This window comes from Heliconius melpomene, chromosome 19 (assembly GCF_056956725.1).
Source record: "Heliconius melpomene rosina isolate 202511_hmr_F chromosome 19, ASM5695672v1, whole genome shotgun sequence".
Classification (NCBI taxonomy): Eukaryota; Metazoa; Arthropoda; class Insecta; order Lepidoptera; family Nymphalidae; genus Heliconius; species Heliconius melpomene.
In genome coordinates, this window is record NC_140407.1 from 16,479,161 (window position 1) to 16,493,696 (window position 14,536).

The 14,536-nt window shown below is 32.2% G+C and overlaps 1 protein-coding gene across 3 annotated transcripts; it reads right to left on the reverse strand.

Moving 5' to 3' along the window:
- Positions 1-7,797: 7,797 nt before the first annotated feature.
- LOC146529037 (sphingosine-1-phosphate phosphatase 2-like) lies at positions 7,798-14,409 on the reverse strand. 3 transcript variants are annotated; one of them, XM_085203380.1, is made up of 5 exons: positions 14,120-14,409; positions 13,136-13,596; positions 11,695-11,945; positions 11,257-11,429; positions 7,798-8,908 (listed from the first exon to the last, which is right to left on the reverse strand). In XM_085203380.1, the coding sequence occupies exons 2-5, from the start codon at positions 13,542-13,544 to the stop codon at positions 8,491-8,493; spliced, it is 1,251 nt and encodes a 416-aa protein (XP_085059506.1). In that variant the 5' UTR covers positions 13,545-13,596; positions 14,120-14,409; the 3' UTR covers positions 7,798-8,490. The 3 variants fall into 3 exon arrangements, with proteins under 3 accessions (XP_085059506.1, XP_085059505.1, XP_085059507.1); XM_085203379.1 differs by lacking the exon at positions 14,120-14,409 and adding an exon at positions 13,890-14,022; XM_085203381.1 differs by lacking the exon at positions 14,120-14,409 and adding an exon at positions 13,797-13,814.
- Between the last annotated feature and the right edge of the window lie 127 nt (positions 14,410-14,536).

The following is a 14,536-nucleotide window of genomic DNA, read 5'->3' on the forward strand; positions in this document are numbered from 1 at the left end:
GATTTTTTTTCATTTCATGATTTTTATCCATACCTGTACTGCTGAGTTTGCTTTACCAAATGTAAAAAAACATAATTTTAATCTAATAATTAAAGAAGAACCTCTTAATGTGTCGGAATCAGCTATTTTCTTAGGTGTTACTATAGATTCCAAACTCCAGTGGAACGCTCATCTGGAAGCACTTGCAGATAAACTCAGCTCTGCCGCGTTCGCAATTAAAAAAGTAAGACAAATGACGGATGTTGACACCGCCCGACTAGTCTACCATAGCTATTTCCATAGTATTTTATCTTATGGAATGCTGCTATGGGGCAGTGCTTCAGATATAAATTCAATATTTATCCTCCAAAAAAGAGCCGTAAGATATATTTATAAACTAAGAGCGCGAGATTCTCTGCGAAATGTTTTCAAAGATGCAGGTATTCTTACAGTTGCTTCCCAATTTTTATACTATAATATTCTCTTTGTCCGACAAAATATACATTGCCATAGTAAACATGGTGACAGAATCGAGAAACGATAGAAACGAGAAATAAAGATAAGCTTGTTACACCAAGTTTTCGCCTCCAAAAAGTTAATAAATCCTTTATGGGTCTGAGTATACGTGTATATAATAAAATTCCGCAGTGTATTCTTAATTTGCCACTTCCAAAATTTAAAATACATTATTGAATGTAATGCAGGATGGCTGCCAGCTAATGTAATAGTTTGTACCATTGATTTTGAAAAGAGCAACTGTTGAGTTTCTTGCCGGCTCTTCTCAGCAGAACTGCCTTCCGAACCGGTGGTAGCTTTTTGTTCATATGTTCATTCGACGATTCAAAAGTGCTTATAATAATTGCCTATTTGAATAAAGAAAATTTTGAATTTGTATTTCGTGAGACGCACACATACGTGTGCGACATTGCGCCTGCCTGTCAAAGCGGACAGGTAAGGTAAGTGACGGTAACTTCGTGATAGTACGTGGTTTCGTGAGTTTTGCTTCTGGCAAAAATAATAAGCAATTTAAGTATTATTTACGGAAACTATATATTGGTATATAATCTTTATACTTTCAACTGTCTAAAAACTAAGTAACAATATTTTAATGATAAAATTGAGCGTATAGCGACATTTTAAACGCAGAGTTGGCTACAAACTGCATTGTAACGTGTCTGCGATGCTTGCGACCGTAAGACTAGGGTAAGAATTTCTTAAGGTTGTAGAAAGACAAAAGTAAGTTATTCGAATAAAACATTGAATATATGCTTTTTTGTATTCTATAATTAAACATTTTATTGAAAAAAAAAATAGATGGAAGCATAAAATTCTTTTAAAATTGCAATAAATCGATTCACGAAATAGCAGACATTTTATTTATCAAGTGTCCGCTATTTCGTGTTACTACCGAATTAGGGAAATCTTAAATACTTTTTAATAAATTTATATTTATGTTATAACTAAGATAATTTAAATTTAAAGCTTAAAATCAGTTACTGTATTTATTAAAGTTTCTCGTGATCGAAATTCGGTATATGTTTTGTCCACTTAAATTTCTATATTACTATTTTAAAGGTAACCTGAATTGGTAATTTTAAGCTAAATTCGTATAGGTACTGCCAATGTAATTTTATTTTTTAATCAACCTTTATAATTTATTGTTGTGTATTTTATCGAATATACGTGGTTGTTAATGATTACTTTACATAATGTAAAAAATACTGAATAAACAGAACTGCGGAAGTTACTAAAATCAGTAACACGAAATAAGATCCCCTACATTTCATTATTTTCTCTAACTTCGTGACAAATAAATCTACGTAAAATCAGCACATTGACTTCTTTGTCTTTGTTAATAGTGTTTATCTTAGTCTTGTTATAAGTCTAAATAAAGATCTTTTTATTTTTTCAAGAATTTTTCAGGAATATAATATATACCTACTAAACACAAAACGCCGTACAAACTGGTTGCGAAAATATATAGTTCTATAAACTGGCATACCTAGCTTCAAAAATTTAACTTGAATTTTGAGTTTTTTTATATATTTTTTATAAAAAAATATATAAACGTTCAAAAATGTAGTTTTTTTAAAACTGAGCTTATATAATTTGTAAATTATAAAAGTTGGGGCTACTCGTGGCGCAGAAGTACAAAGTGTGACTGTAAAACCGACTGGTTGTGGGTTCGATCCCCACTCCAGGAGATGAAAATAGGAATAGTATAGAAAATAGAAAATATTTATTTAAATTTATATTTCAGGCAAAGCACGGCGTTGAGTTGTGCCACTTAACATGCTGTGACTCCGGAATTCCGCAGAAAGTGGGGAACGGAGTGTTTTAAAAACACTAGGTTCCTACCTATCTACCTACCTACCTATCTACCTACCTACCTATCTACCTACCTACCTATCTACCTACCTACCTACCTAGGCCTATCCTGCTGTGTGCGGGATACAGCGTGAAGATGATTTAATTTGATTTGATTTTTTTTATGAAAGTTTTAATGTCGTTAAGCTGATCTACCTATTTTTTTTTATTTACAAATTCTTTACAATCCAAACCAATAAAGGTGTTAATTTTTTTTATTATAAAACCTCACTCGCGAGGTAAAAACTTGTGACCCGAAATAGGGGACACAAACTCACGAAGTTAGAAACAGAGCTAAATTTTATCACGAAGTAGGGTTCAAATTAGAGGTCCACAAATAAATTAATATAAAAATTAAGGTTAAGTTAAACCGCATAATTCACACATTAAATTACTGCCAAAAGACCCACTTTGATCACACTAAAATTTGCAAATTCATATAACCTTTAATAATGTATTTACAATAGTTTAAAGTTATGAGAGCCTTAAACTGCCGAACTCCCGTACATTTACCTTAACTGTGTGCGTGTTTATGTAATCTTTACAAGTGGCGTTTTATTTTAAAACGACAATTTTATTATTAATTTTTTTTTTGGAAAAAGTAACATTTTCATTTTTGGGAAATGATTTTTTTTTTATATTATATTAGGCTTTTATAGAGTAGTTAAAACTGTGGTTTCGTTTAAAGTGGTGCTGACACTTCCACCTGTATATTACAAATACTACTTTGAGCAACAAGTTTTTTGAAACAAACACACATCACACAAATTGGGCAAAAATTTGCAGTAGCGCAGGCACTGTTACTACATCGGCTGTGGGTTCGAATCCCAATCGAAGAAATAAAATAATTTCTTGACTCTGGTAGAAAAACAAAGCACATTGTGCACACATTCCAACTGCTGTGCCACCACCCAATATCTCGGGAATTCAGCGCTACGTAGGCTTCAGTGCGCTTAACACTAGCCTACCCTGCTCAGCGCAGCATTTAGGGTGACATAAAAAGAAAACCAACATGATAATTCAACAACAAACATTATGCAAATAAGTAGGGAGGAAAATATGTGAAAGGAGTATTGTATAATTCGTATCACAATTAAATAGAAAATTTTATAATAATAACCTTTTTTTAAATTAACTTTCCTGACCTAATCTGCATTTAAAAACAATAAAACCTGTATTACCTGTATATTTTGCATGATTATTGATATTGCCTCGTTTGCTGCGTTTCATAGCATTATGTCTTACGGCCTATTACTTTGGGGTAGTGCCGCTGACATAGATACCATTTTTGTGCTCCAAAAACGGGCTGTCCGAGCAGTCTATAAAATGGGTCCACGGGAGTCACTAAGGAATAAATTTAAAGACTTTAACATCCTCACACTACACTCCCAATATATTTACGACAACTTAGTATATGTGCATAAGAATATTAATAAATTTAATAAAAACAGTGACCTCCATCAATATAATTTAAGAAATAAAAATAAGCTTGCTGTGCCCTTCTCTAGGCTCCATAAAGTGTCTCACTCATTCGTAGGTCAAAGTATACACTTTTATAACAAACTTCCAAACGACATGGTTAATTTATCACTGAACAAATTTAAAAAAGTGGTAAAGCACAGGCTCTGCCAAAAAGCTTATTACTCTGTTAAAGATTATGTTCGCGATAAAGATGTTTGGAAATGAGTTGCTCTATTTCTAAGTTAAAATTGTTAATTGTGATTTATAACAAATGTTGGCATTTAAAAAGAGTGGCCATGAGTTTCTTTGCCTGTATCTTCTCATGAGCTCAACCATTTGAACGGGCTTTTTTCAAGTCAAAATTGCACATTTTTTTTGGTTATTTTGTTTTCCATTTTTTTTTATCTTTTATGACATGTCCAAGTGAATGTTAAGCATTTTTATGGAATAAAGATATTTTGACTTTGACTTTGACTTTGACTTTGACTTTGACTTTGCTGATTGTTGACACTATTTTTCGTGCTACGAAATAGAGCAAAAATAGAAGTGCAAACATCTAATTTAAAATTACGAAATTATGATTTATTAAGTTACGAATTTAAATTTACGAAAATGCGAAGGCATACGAATACGACTATTTTTATTTTTGTATTAGGGGAATTGTGCTCAAGATGGCATACTATGATAAGATGACACACTACCAATATTGATGAAACTATTAGCGCTAAGTGCGATCTTGTGACGTTTTAGAGTGTCTGTAGATGCAGCTAGTGCTTAAATTCAGTATGGGTGCAAATGAATGCAGATGGGCAAGTAATTTATGTTTTAATTTCAATTGCAACAAATTTTTCTTTCGCTTTTACTTGATGGTGAAAAGACATGTAAGATAAAGATTTTCTATTTGAACTAATTATAAATGTAAAATAGGAATATTATATGACACAACTTACGCTAAAAGCGCATCCTAACCTATAAACTTTTGACACAACGGTTAAAATTAAATTCATATATCTATTGGGTAAGATGACATACATAACGTGAGTATAAGATGGCATACTATCTTACCCTTATAAATAGAATCGATATATTTTTTTGCTTTACCTACAAAATGCCTGGCAATTACAAACGAATATATATTGGTCACAAGAAGACAGTCAGAAGTTTTTATGCCACATACTAAGTAGGGGAGAGCGGGGCCAAAAGTCCCGATTTTTTTTAACCTGTAATATTGCTACGAATACTTGATTTTAGTATTTATACAATATAATCAAATTCAACTTACATATCTAGACTTGCAATTAAAACAGTAATTTGGGGTATTCTTTGTAAGACTTTTTTATTATGATTTTTTTTATGACTGAAGTCGGAAAGTAACAACTTACCCCGACTTGGGGCAAGTTGTTAACAGACCGGGGTAAATTGTTACCATATTTTTAAAGCTATTATTTGCAAAATAAAAAACAATAAATAATCGAACAAAGCCTGTTTATTTAAGGAATAATCAACAGTATCATTAATAATCACCAGGTGCAAAATCAAATTTTTTTTAACCGACTTCTGTAAGAAAAGGAGATTATCAATTCGACTGTTTCTTTTTTTATGTATGTTACTTCATAACTTTTGAGTAGGTGAACCGATTTTGATGATTTTTTTTTTATTTGAAAGGTAGTGCTTCCCATGTGGGAACCAATTTTTTTGGTCTATTTTTGACAATGGTATCTATGAGAAAATCACATAAGTATTAAATTTGTATTGGTATGTGTGCGACAAAATGACGAACTCAATGTCACGCCAACCGATTCTAATGATTCTTTTCTTATTTGAAAGGATACACTTCAAGGATAGTTTGATGAAAGTTTGGTTAGGTTCTGATTATAAAATCTGGTCAAAATTGAGAAAATTTGTTTTTATTTTAGTAAATATTAATTATACTGGAATAGTTACAAGGGAAAACTTTGTTAAAATTATTGTCAGAAGTAAGATTCCCCATCGTTGCATTTCTTTTCAACCACCCTCAAAAAAGAAGTTTTCATTTTCAACCGACTTCAAAAAAGGGAGAGGTTCCCAATTAGCCCGAATATTTTTTATGTATTTTCTTGTTAATATACCAAAATGTTAGTTTCCACAAAAATAATACCTAATTGAGTCAAGTTTTACATATCACAACAGATACCACTCGTTAACAACCACTACCATCACAACCAACACTCTTAATAAGTAAGATACTTAAGAAGTATCCTTTTAAGGTTACTTACACTTAAAATCGTAAAAAGAATTAATTTTGAACAAAAAAATAACCGAACCGAAACACAACGGAACTAAAAAGTAAAAGATAATCTTACATAAAATAAAACTTATTTTGATTTTGTTAAATCAAAATAATAAACAAAAATTTTATACCTGTAGGTTTTCGCACTTAATATGTATATGTAATTCTTTGGTAACAGTCTTTCTACATCCGCTGCTTTTTGCATCAACTCATATGACACATAACCTGGAGTTGATTTCCGAGCATAAGTTCGCATGTTACTAAATTACAATATTTTTTAGTATAAAAAATTACAATATTTACATCCCATTATTGGTACAAATGAATCGGCAAAAGTTTTTCGTCACAATATGCCCCAAAAAAAGGGAACATCTAGCCCCAAAAACACGTGTTAAAAAAAAATTAAATATAATGAAGATATAGAAAACATAAATAATTTACAAATAGTGTTCCGAAATAGTAGGTAATATAATGTAAAAAAAACACTAACATACTCGAGGCTAATCGTTAAAATTTGTGAGACAGACCAAAAATTTGAAATGCAAAAATATTTACAATCGTGCACTAACGACACCCGTGTGCTATTCCATTGGTTTCGGGTGCAAATGGATTGTTAAATATGCTGGCCATGGGTGCGCTATCACATTGCATTTCACTATATGTTTACTAAATATTCCTATCACTTTTCTCCGCGAAATTATTTCCATCGGAACAACTTACCTCGGTAACTTTTAGCCCCGCTCTCCCCTATGTCATTTACCCTGTAGATATATGGTACTGGTCGACCTAAGTGCGATTTTTGTTTGTTTTTATGATGTTTGAAAGATGATTGTTCTGAAACTAAAATAATTTCGTTGATTATGAAATATATAATAGTATACGCAATATGCTGTTCTCAGATGACTTTATTTATTTGAAATATTTGTCTTGAAACAAAAAGTATGTCATCTTAAGCACAATTCCCCTATATGTTGTATGCCGCATTTAATTATGTAACATGAAGCATACATAGGTTAGGCAGAGGGAACCTGAAAACCCAGTGATAAAGGAGTGTCTTTAACAGCATTCCCCATTTTCCGCAGAATTCTGGAGCCATCGTGTGTTGAGTGGCCAAATCAACGCCTTGCTTTGCCTCTGTACCAGAGCGAGGAAATCAAAATATTAATATTTCATTTCCTCGAGTGGGAATCGAAACCACAACCTCTTGCGTTGCTTTACAATCGCAGGCTTGTACCCCGCGCCACAAATGACACGCCTCATTCATAGAAATTGTTGTCGGCAAATCTATAGATTTCGTTATAAATTTCGATTTGCTTATTTAGTTTTCTTACTTTGCATAGTCCACTTTCGCTTCACAAAATTTGGAAACATTGTAAGTTGAGTCGTAAAACCATAATACAATCAATGACAATTTATGTGCAAGATACGTGTTTTAGCTTCACGCTGTATCCCGCATCGACCCGTTCCCCACGCACCGCTTAATTTTCAATCAAGACATCGCATGATTGTGACTGATGAGCTCAACGACGATAAAAAGTTATTATACCTATTACAAAAAATAATTATAAAAAATATAATTAAACTGAACACAGGTACGAGTCGATATGTAATCATCTGTATAACTAAAGGCCTCGAGAACTTTTCATTTTGCTTATATTTAGCAGTCTGTTTCGTAACTTGAAGAAAAAAATATGGTATAGGTATATGGTATACATATACTATAAATTTGCTATACTTTTATTTATTTAATACTATAAATTTACAAACAAAAAAGTAGTTAAAAATGTGTTTATAATTTTAAAAGAAAATAAGAAGTAATTGAATCTGTTTCTTGATTTTTATTAATTATCTAAATAATTAAATAAAATAAATCAAATCAGCTTCACATTGTATCCCGCACTCAGCAGGGTAAGCAGAGAGAACCTAATGTTAAGACACTCCGTTCCCTACTTTCTGCCGAATTCTGAAGGCATTGCGTGTTGAGGGGCAGAAATCCATACCGCGCTTTGAGGACAGAAACATAAAAAAATACAGTATTATAATTGATAAAGTCCTTTTTTTTCAGAAGTCGGTTAAAAAAGTTGTCTATGACATGTACGTACATAACACACTATATTAAAAAGGCACTTATTTTTAAAACAACTAACAACAATATACATATAGATAACAAAATTTGTGCAATTTTTAGACGCCTCACCGTACACGCTCAGTATATTGTATATTAAATCGTAATTTATATTTATAAATCAGCACAATAATATAGAGCGTGTGGAGGTTGCTATACAAAATGTCATATTATTAAATTAATATAAAGTTTTTTCATGACCAACTAATTATATTGTGTAATACTCTTTAAGCGTATTTAACTTCTGGAATGTTCATACTCGCAAGTATCTATAACCAAAGTAACTATATCAAATTTCAGTATAATACGTGGGCCTATTAATCTGAAGCAAATCAAACACATTCGGGAACACGTACGTCGTATTAAACCCAATAAGACCATACGTGAAATACTTATAACTACACTCGACAATTATTTTATTATAATTATCCAAACTATCTCGTGAATTCCTTAGTTCGTTCTTATCTTTGCCGAGTAGAGCACAAATGAGGCCATATGAAAACGATTTAGCTAATGCTCTAGTAGCCATAACACCACAGAACCCTAATATCGTCCTTAACAACGTGCATCCAAGCATCTCCACGGAGGGCCAGATGACTTTGTACGGCGGGCCTTGGTCGCTGGCCGCCATGTTGCCGAGCTGGTAGTTGGTCCACGCGCCGGTCAGTATCCCCGCGCACACGCTCACTATCATCGTGGTGTCGCCTCTGGAATGTTTAAATTATGTTTAAATTTATAATTTAAATTATCAACCCTCGCTTAGTCAACAATACCCTGCCATATTAGACACAACTACATATTAGAAACAGCTTGTAAAATACTCAAAAGTCAAAAGGGGCGCAAGGGTGCAACTGTAACGCGACGGTTGCGGGTTCTATCATCAATGAACATAGTATAGGCAAGTCGAGCGTGAGGAGACCTAGTTTCAAGACACTGCGTCCTATGCTGTTCGCCCGAAATAAAGACATTGCACTTTATCTTACAGAGGATGAAAATAAAAATAATTCATCACACTGAGTGGGGATCGAATCAGACGCTGCCCCGCTTTTATTGAAGGCAATATTAAAGTTTGTATGTACCAAAGTGTACGGCGTTGTATACACTACACTGTTCAGGAGAATGCTATTATTTAAATTCTCTTTGTTTTAACCTGGTGGTGATTTACTAAAGGGAGCGCTATAGATAAACAGTTTCGGAGAGTGAAAATCACAGAGTTCAAATATTTGGGAAAATATGATAAATCGAAACTAATCGTTTATATTAACAAAGACATTGTTAAAAACTTCATAAATATTAATTAAAAATAACATTTTTCTTGTAAAACTTTAAACTTTTTTTATTACATATAAAACATGATTGTTTTGAATTAAGTTCCGCAGCATTTAATTTTAATATTCTTTTTTTTTAGCTTTACGCAGTATCCCGCACATGCTAGAGTAGGCAGTAGTCCGTTCCCATTAAAGCACTTCCGTTTTCCATTTTCCGCCTAATTCTCAAGGCATTGAGTATTGAGTGGCGGATCTGAACGCCGACGCTGAGTTCCGCAGAGGTAAACTTCGTTTCAAGAGAGAGGAAATGACAATATTAAAGACTTCATTTGCCCGAATATATTCCTATGAATTGTAAGAAACCTAGAATTCAGCCATTTAATACATAAAAAAGGCACTCAATATAAGTTACGTAACGTAACGTAAAAAAAAACCCCAACTTCAAACAAAACTGCAGCTAATATGTTAGTGATGTATGAATATATTTTTTAATTAATCAAAGAATCAACAAGATTCTTTGATTAATTATCATATGTACATAAAACTCCTCCGTTATTGAGTGATTGATAGGCAACGCACTGCCGGAACTACGCGGCGTAGAACACTGAAATTTGTCATGTAGAGAGGGTCGTTGGGGTATGTAGAGGATTCTATTTTGTCCAAATGTTTCACAATATCATTATCATAATTGTTAATTTATGTTATTAATTTTCAAGGTAAATATTTTAATACTCCTAATATTATACTTAATAAATGTTTCCTTTTTGCATAAATCTTACAACATATAATTAATGTAAATATACTCAAAAAATACATAAATTAATATTTAAGTAATTTGTATGTGAAATATTGCATTGCATGACGTGCTTTTTGAACGTAGACATTACTTACGTAATTACGCATCAATAATACCATGTATAAAAAAATAATTTGCATTAAAGACTCTTTGAAGGTCTAAAAGTACCTATCTAATAAAAATATTTTTGAGTAATAAACTATATATAAGTATAGATATAAATACGCATAAGTATTTTTATTCTTTGGATTCACGCTATATCCCGCACTGAGCCCGTCCGGTCCCGCACCTAGTATTAAGAGACTTTGTTCCCATTAGGACATCTGTTTCGTTAAATTAAATTAAATTAAAATAAATGTTGATAAGTAATTCTTTAATTTTTTTATTTTTATACATGAACCAGTATTAAATATATTTTATATTATTGAAATTGGAACAGAGTTCACAAGTATAGTGGGTACAGTCAAATATTTAATCATTAGCTATTAAATAATTCTTTGCCACAATAATAACAGTACTAAAGAAAAAAAACTCTTGGTAACTAGTAAAATAAGTTGTAAAAATTATATAAAAATTTTAAAAGGAATCCTGCTACATTCTGATGGTTATATAAATATTATTATTCCTAATAGTGTAAAGTTTAACTCTTTGACTACAATTTAGTGGAGATCAATTTGTGACTCAATGTCTCACTGTTTATGAAAATCATAAATTCCCCTGAATTACAACCCACAACTAGCATTATAGCATTTACAGTCGGACACTATCTCACTGCATCATAGGAGCCTCTATATATTTTTATTTCACTGTACCTGGGAACCTAGTGTCATGACACTCCATTTCCCATTAAGACACTTCCACCCTCTACTTTATTCCAAATTCTTGAGACACTGCATATTAAGTGGCGGAAATCATTGAAGACGAGAAAATGAAAATATGAAATATTTCATTCACTCTCTACATAAAAGGTTTCTTAGAAATACAATCTCACCTGGTTGGTGTCCACTTATCAGACTGCGGATGATAAACTATTACAAGTATTGACACCGCAATAACAAATAATGGTGACCATTGCCATGTTATTAAAATACCATCAAGTTGATCCACAAATGGTATTAGTATTAAAAGTAATGCTGAAGACAAAAGGAGGCCTGCTGCTATGTCCTGGAAATATGAAATACACTTGATAGAATAATATATATTATATTAGTAACCCTTAACACCCTCATCACATCTGCTAAAAGTACTGAACGTAACTGATTGCAGATAAAACTGAAAGAAAAAAAATAAAAATTAGTAACCCACGGCTTCGCCGAATATTCTGCAAGTACTAGAGATGTGTTTTTAAACAAAAAAAATAATTCTTTAATTCTGTTATATTTCTTATAAAAGTTCTGTTATAAATTATTTTTATACTGGAAATTCTTACCAAAACGCTATGCATGCCAAGGTAAACCCTGCTAACACAGATCAATGTACACCATGCAAATGATATCAACACACCCCAGTGAATGGGATATTGATATCTATCCATTGTATAGAAGAGGACCGAGAACGGAATGGAAACACCCACCATGGCATGGGTGGATGGCATTCCATATTCTATAGCCCATTTCTCTTGGAGTTTTTTGACAGGGTAGCCCGGTCTCGGCCAACGTATTATGTCTTTAAAACCTTGACCTGTAACATAAAAATGACTTTGAATTAAAGGTCTTATCATTATTATATTTTTAGAATATTAATCATTTATGTATGACATGAGGCTGTATTAGTGCAGAGGAATAGTATCTGACAGTAAATATAACAGTTGTGGATTCAATGTTGTTCACAGAACAAGTTATTATCATTTCTTCCCTCTAAGTTCAGTCTTTTTTTGAGGATAAAGACAAGGCAAAAGAGTGCACAGATCACCTGATCGTAAGTGATCACCGCCACTCACAACCCTGTGTAACGCCAGAGGAGCTACAGATGCGTTGCCAGCTTTTAAGGAGGAGATAGACGCGCTTTTTAAAGGTACTCAGATTGTAACCTGACCTGGAAACACTGCCTCAGGTCATTCCACAGTTGCATGACATTGCTACTAAGCCATTCAGAAGTGGACTGCAGAGTGCTACATATACAGATGGTGTGGACGGAATTTGCCACACAACATGTGTTGTCAAAAAAAAGAGAGGAAAGTGGGGAACAGTGTGTTAATATACAGGATGGAAGCGTCAGCGCTCCTTTTACGGGAACAGCATATAGGGTAAAATATTTTAAATCCATACATGAAGAAATTAATCAAGATACCTCAACAGTTTAGACATAGGATTTTTGTTGGTGGATGTTTATCCATACCTATACTTCAAAGTATACACACACTCCTACAAAAATACTACTAAAGGTAACACAACTTTGAACTTTGCCGCCAATACCTAAGACTCGATTTCGGAATGAGATGTGTGCGGTGGAGTCCCTTTGATAGGTTTATGTCTTGTCTATTCTTGACAAATGGCATTTTATTTTACAATGATAATTTTGCTATTTATTTTGTTTCATAAAATCACTTTTTCATTTTGGGGAATAATTTATTTTTCATTGTATTAGGCTTTTATAGAGTAGTTAAAATTGTGGTTCCATTTAAAATGGTGCTGACAAAAACACTGTATAATATAAGAGAATTGTAATAAAAATTAATATTGAATTAATCTTAATATCTTTAAACTCTTCTCAGCAGAAGGGCCTTCCAAACCAGTGGTAGCTTTTTGTTTATATGTTCATTTGACAATTCAAAAGTAATGTAAAGTATGTAGTAATAGTCTATTTGAATGAAGAATATTTTGAATTTCAATTGAATAATGTAGTAAGTAGAATATTTATTATTCACATACCTATGTACATTACAATAGTCCAAACTAGAACCACTCGTCTGCCAACTGCCCCATCAATATTCCAAAACCAAAAGGGTATAAATGTAGCATAAAATATTTCATCACCAAGCTCAGTACCCAGTACAAATAGATAATACCAGAATTTATTATTAATCAAACAAACTACTTCATCTTGGTTTTCTCCTGAAGTATCTGTTTCACAGGAAGACTGCGATGTCCCAGAAGTATCACTGGGTATTCTTTTATGATATTTTATATTGTCTACATTTTCACCATCGTGCCTATCGGAATATAAAATAGTTTCTTCGTTTGATTCCACATTGTTCTTTTTGTAAATAACCCCAAAGAAATTTTGCACTTTGACAACTAGAAGGGGGTCTTTTAAATATTCGATTATGTTATCCCACATTTTTGATTCTATATAATTCACATTTAGTGGGTTAAATTAATCGTACCATAGCCTGAAATAAAATTATTTTATTTAAAAAAATCCGTTCCACTGCTTTATTATATAAAGTGTAATAAATTTAATTGCTAAAATGACTATATAATTTTCACATCGTGGGATATGAGATAACGTTTCAGTTATTTAATTTTCTCTAAGCACCAACTACGAATAATAAAATTAAAGATAATATTAAGAATTATATTTGATAATCACGGAGGGTTCATATGACAATGCATTTAGATTTCAAGAAAACTCCGTGCAAACGTCTGTACTATTCTTATTCAAAATATTATTTAGTTAACTTACTGCTTAGAGTTTTATCTCATCTATTAGCAACATAGTGTAAGATTAAATTATGCAAATAATTTTATAACATTAGAAATGATAGTACATTTGACATTAAAATTGACATGACTTTAAAATGTCATGTGTTATCAACTTATTAGTTTAAAAATGATAATAAATATTTACTAAAAATTAAACAATAAATATATATATATATATATATTTAAAATTGTGAAAGTAGAATAATATACCAAAGTGAGAACATTGTTAATTTATTGTTATAATTTCTTCTGCTGGCAGTTCTCCGAAACCCGCAACAGCCTCCCTGGAACTGTCATAGCAGCCTTTCGAATCTCTCCTTCATTCGTTTTGTTAATATTTTAGTAGGTATAAATTTTACTACGCAAGTTCTTAAAATAGATAGCCCTCTATCTTGCAATGTGTCTGTGAACCTTTGCCTTTATAAAAGGCAAGATGCCCGTACCTTGATTGGGACTAATAATTGTCCGGGACCTCCCCTGTTTTTCAGCGTAAATTGCACAAAAATCAGAACAACTCCAATTTGTTCGTTGTAGTAGTTCATTAATAATATTGAAAGATTAAGCTCAATTTTTTTCTCATTCATTCAGCCGATCAATTTTTATTATTGCCTTTTTTTTGTAAGTAAG

Excerpts from the sequence above, each read along its gene's own strand:
- LOC146529037 (XM_085203380.1), bottom strand. The coding sequence starts at position 13,544 with ATGTGGGATAACATAATCGAATATTTAAAAGACCCCCTTCTAGTTGTC. Across the intron at positions 11,946-13,135 it reads GACTATTGTAATGTACATAG|GTCAAGGTTTTAAAGACATA; the intron begins GTATGTGAATAA and ends TTTATGTTACAG. Across the intron at positions 8,909-11,256 it reads GATAAGTGGACACCAACCAG|AGGCGACACCACGATGATAG; the intron begins GTGAGATTGTAT and ends TAAACATTCCAG.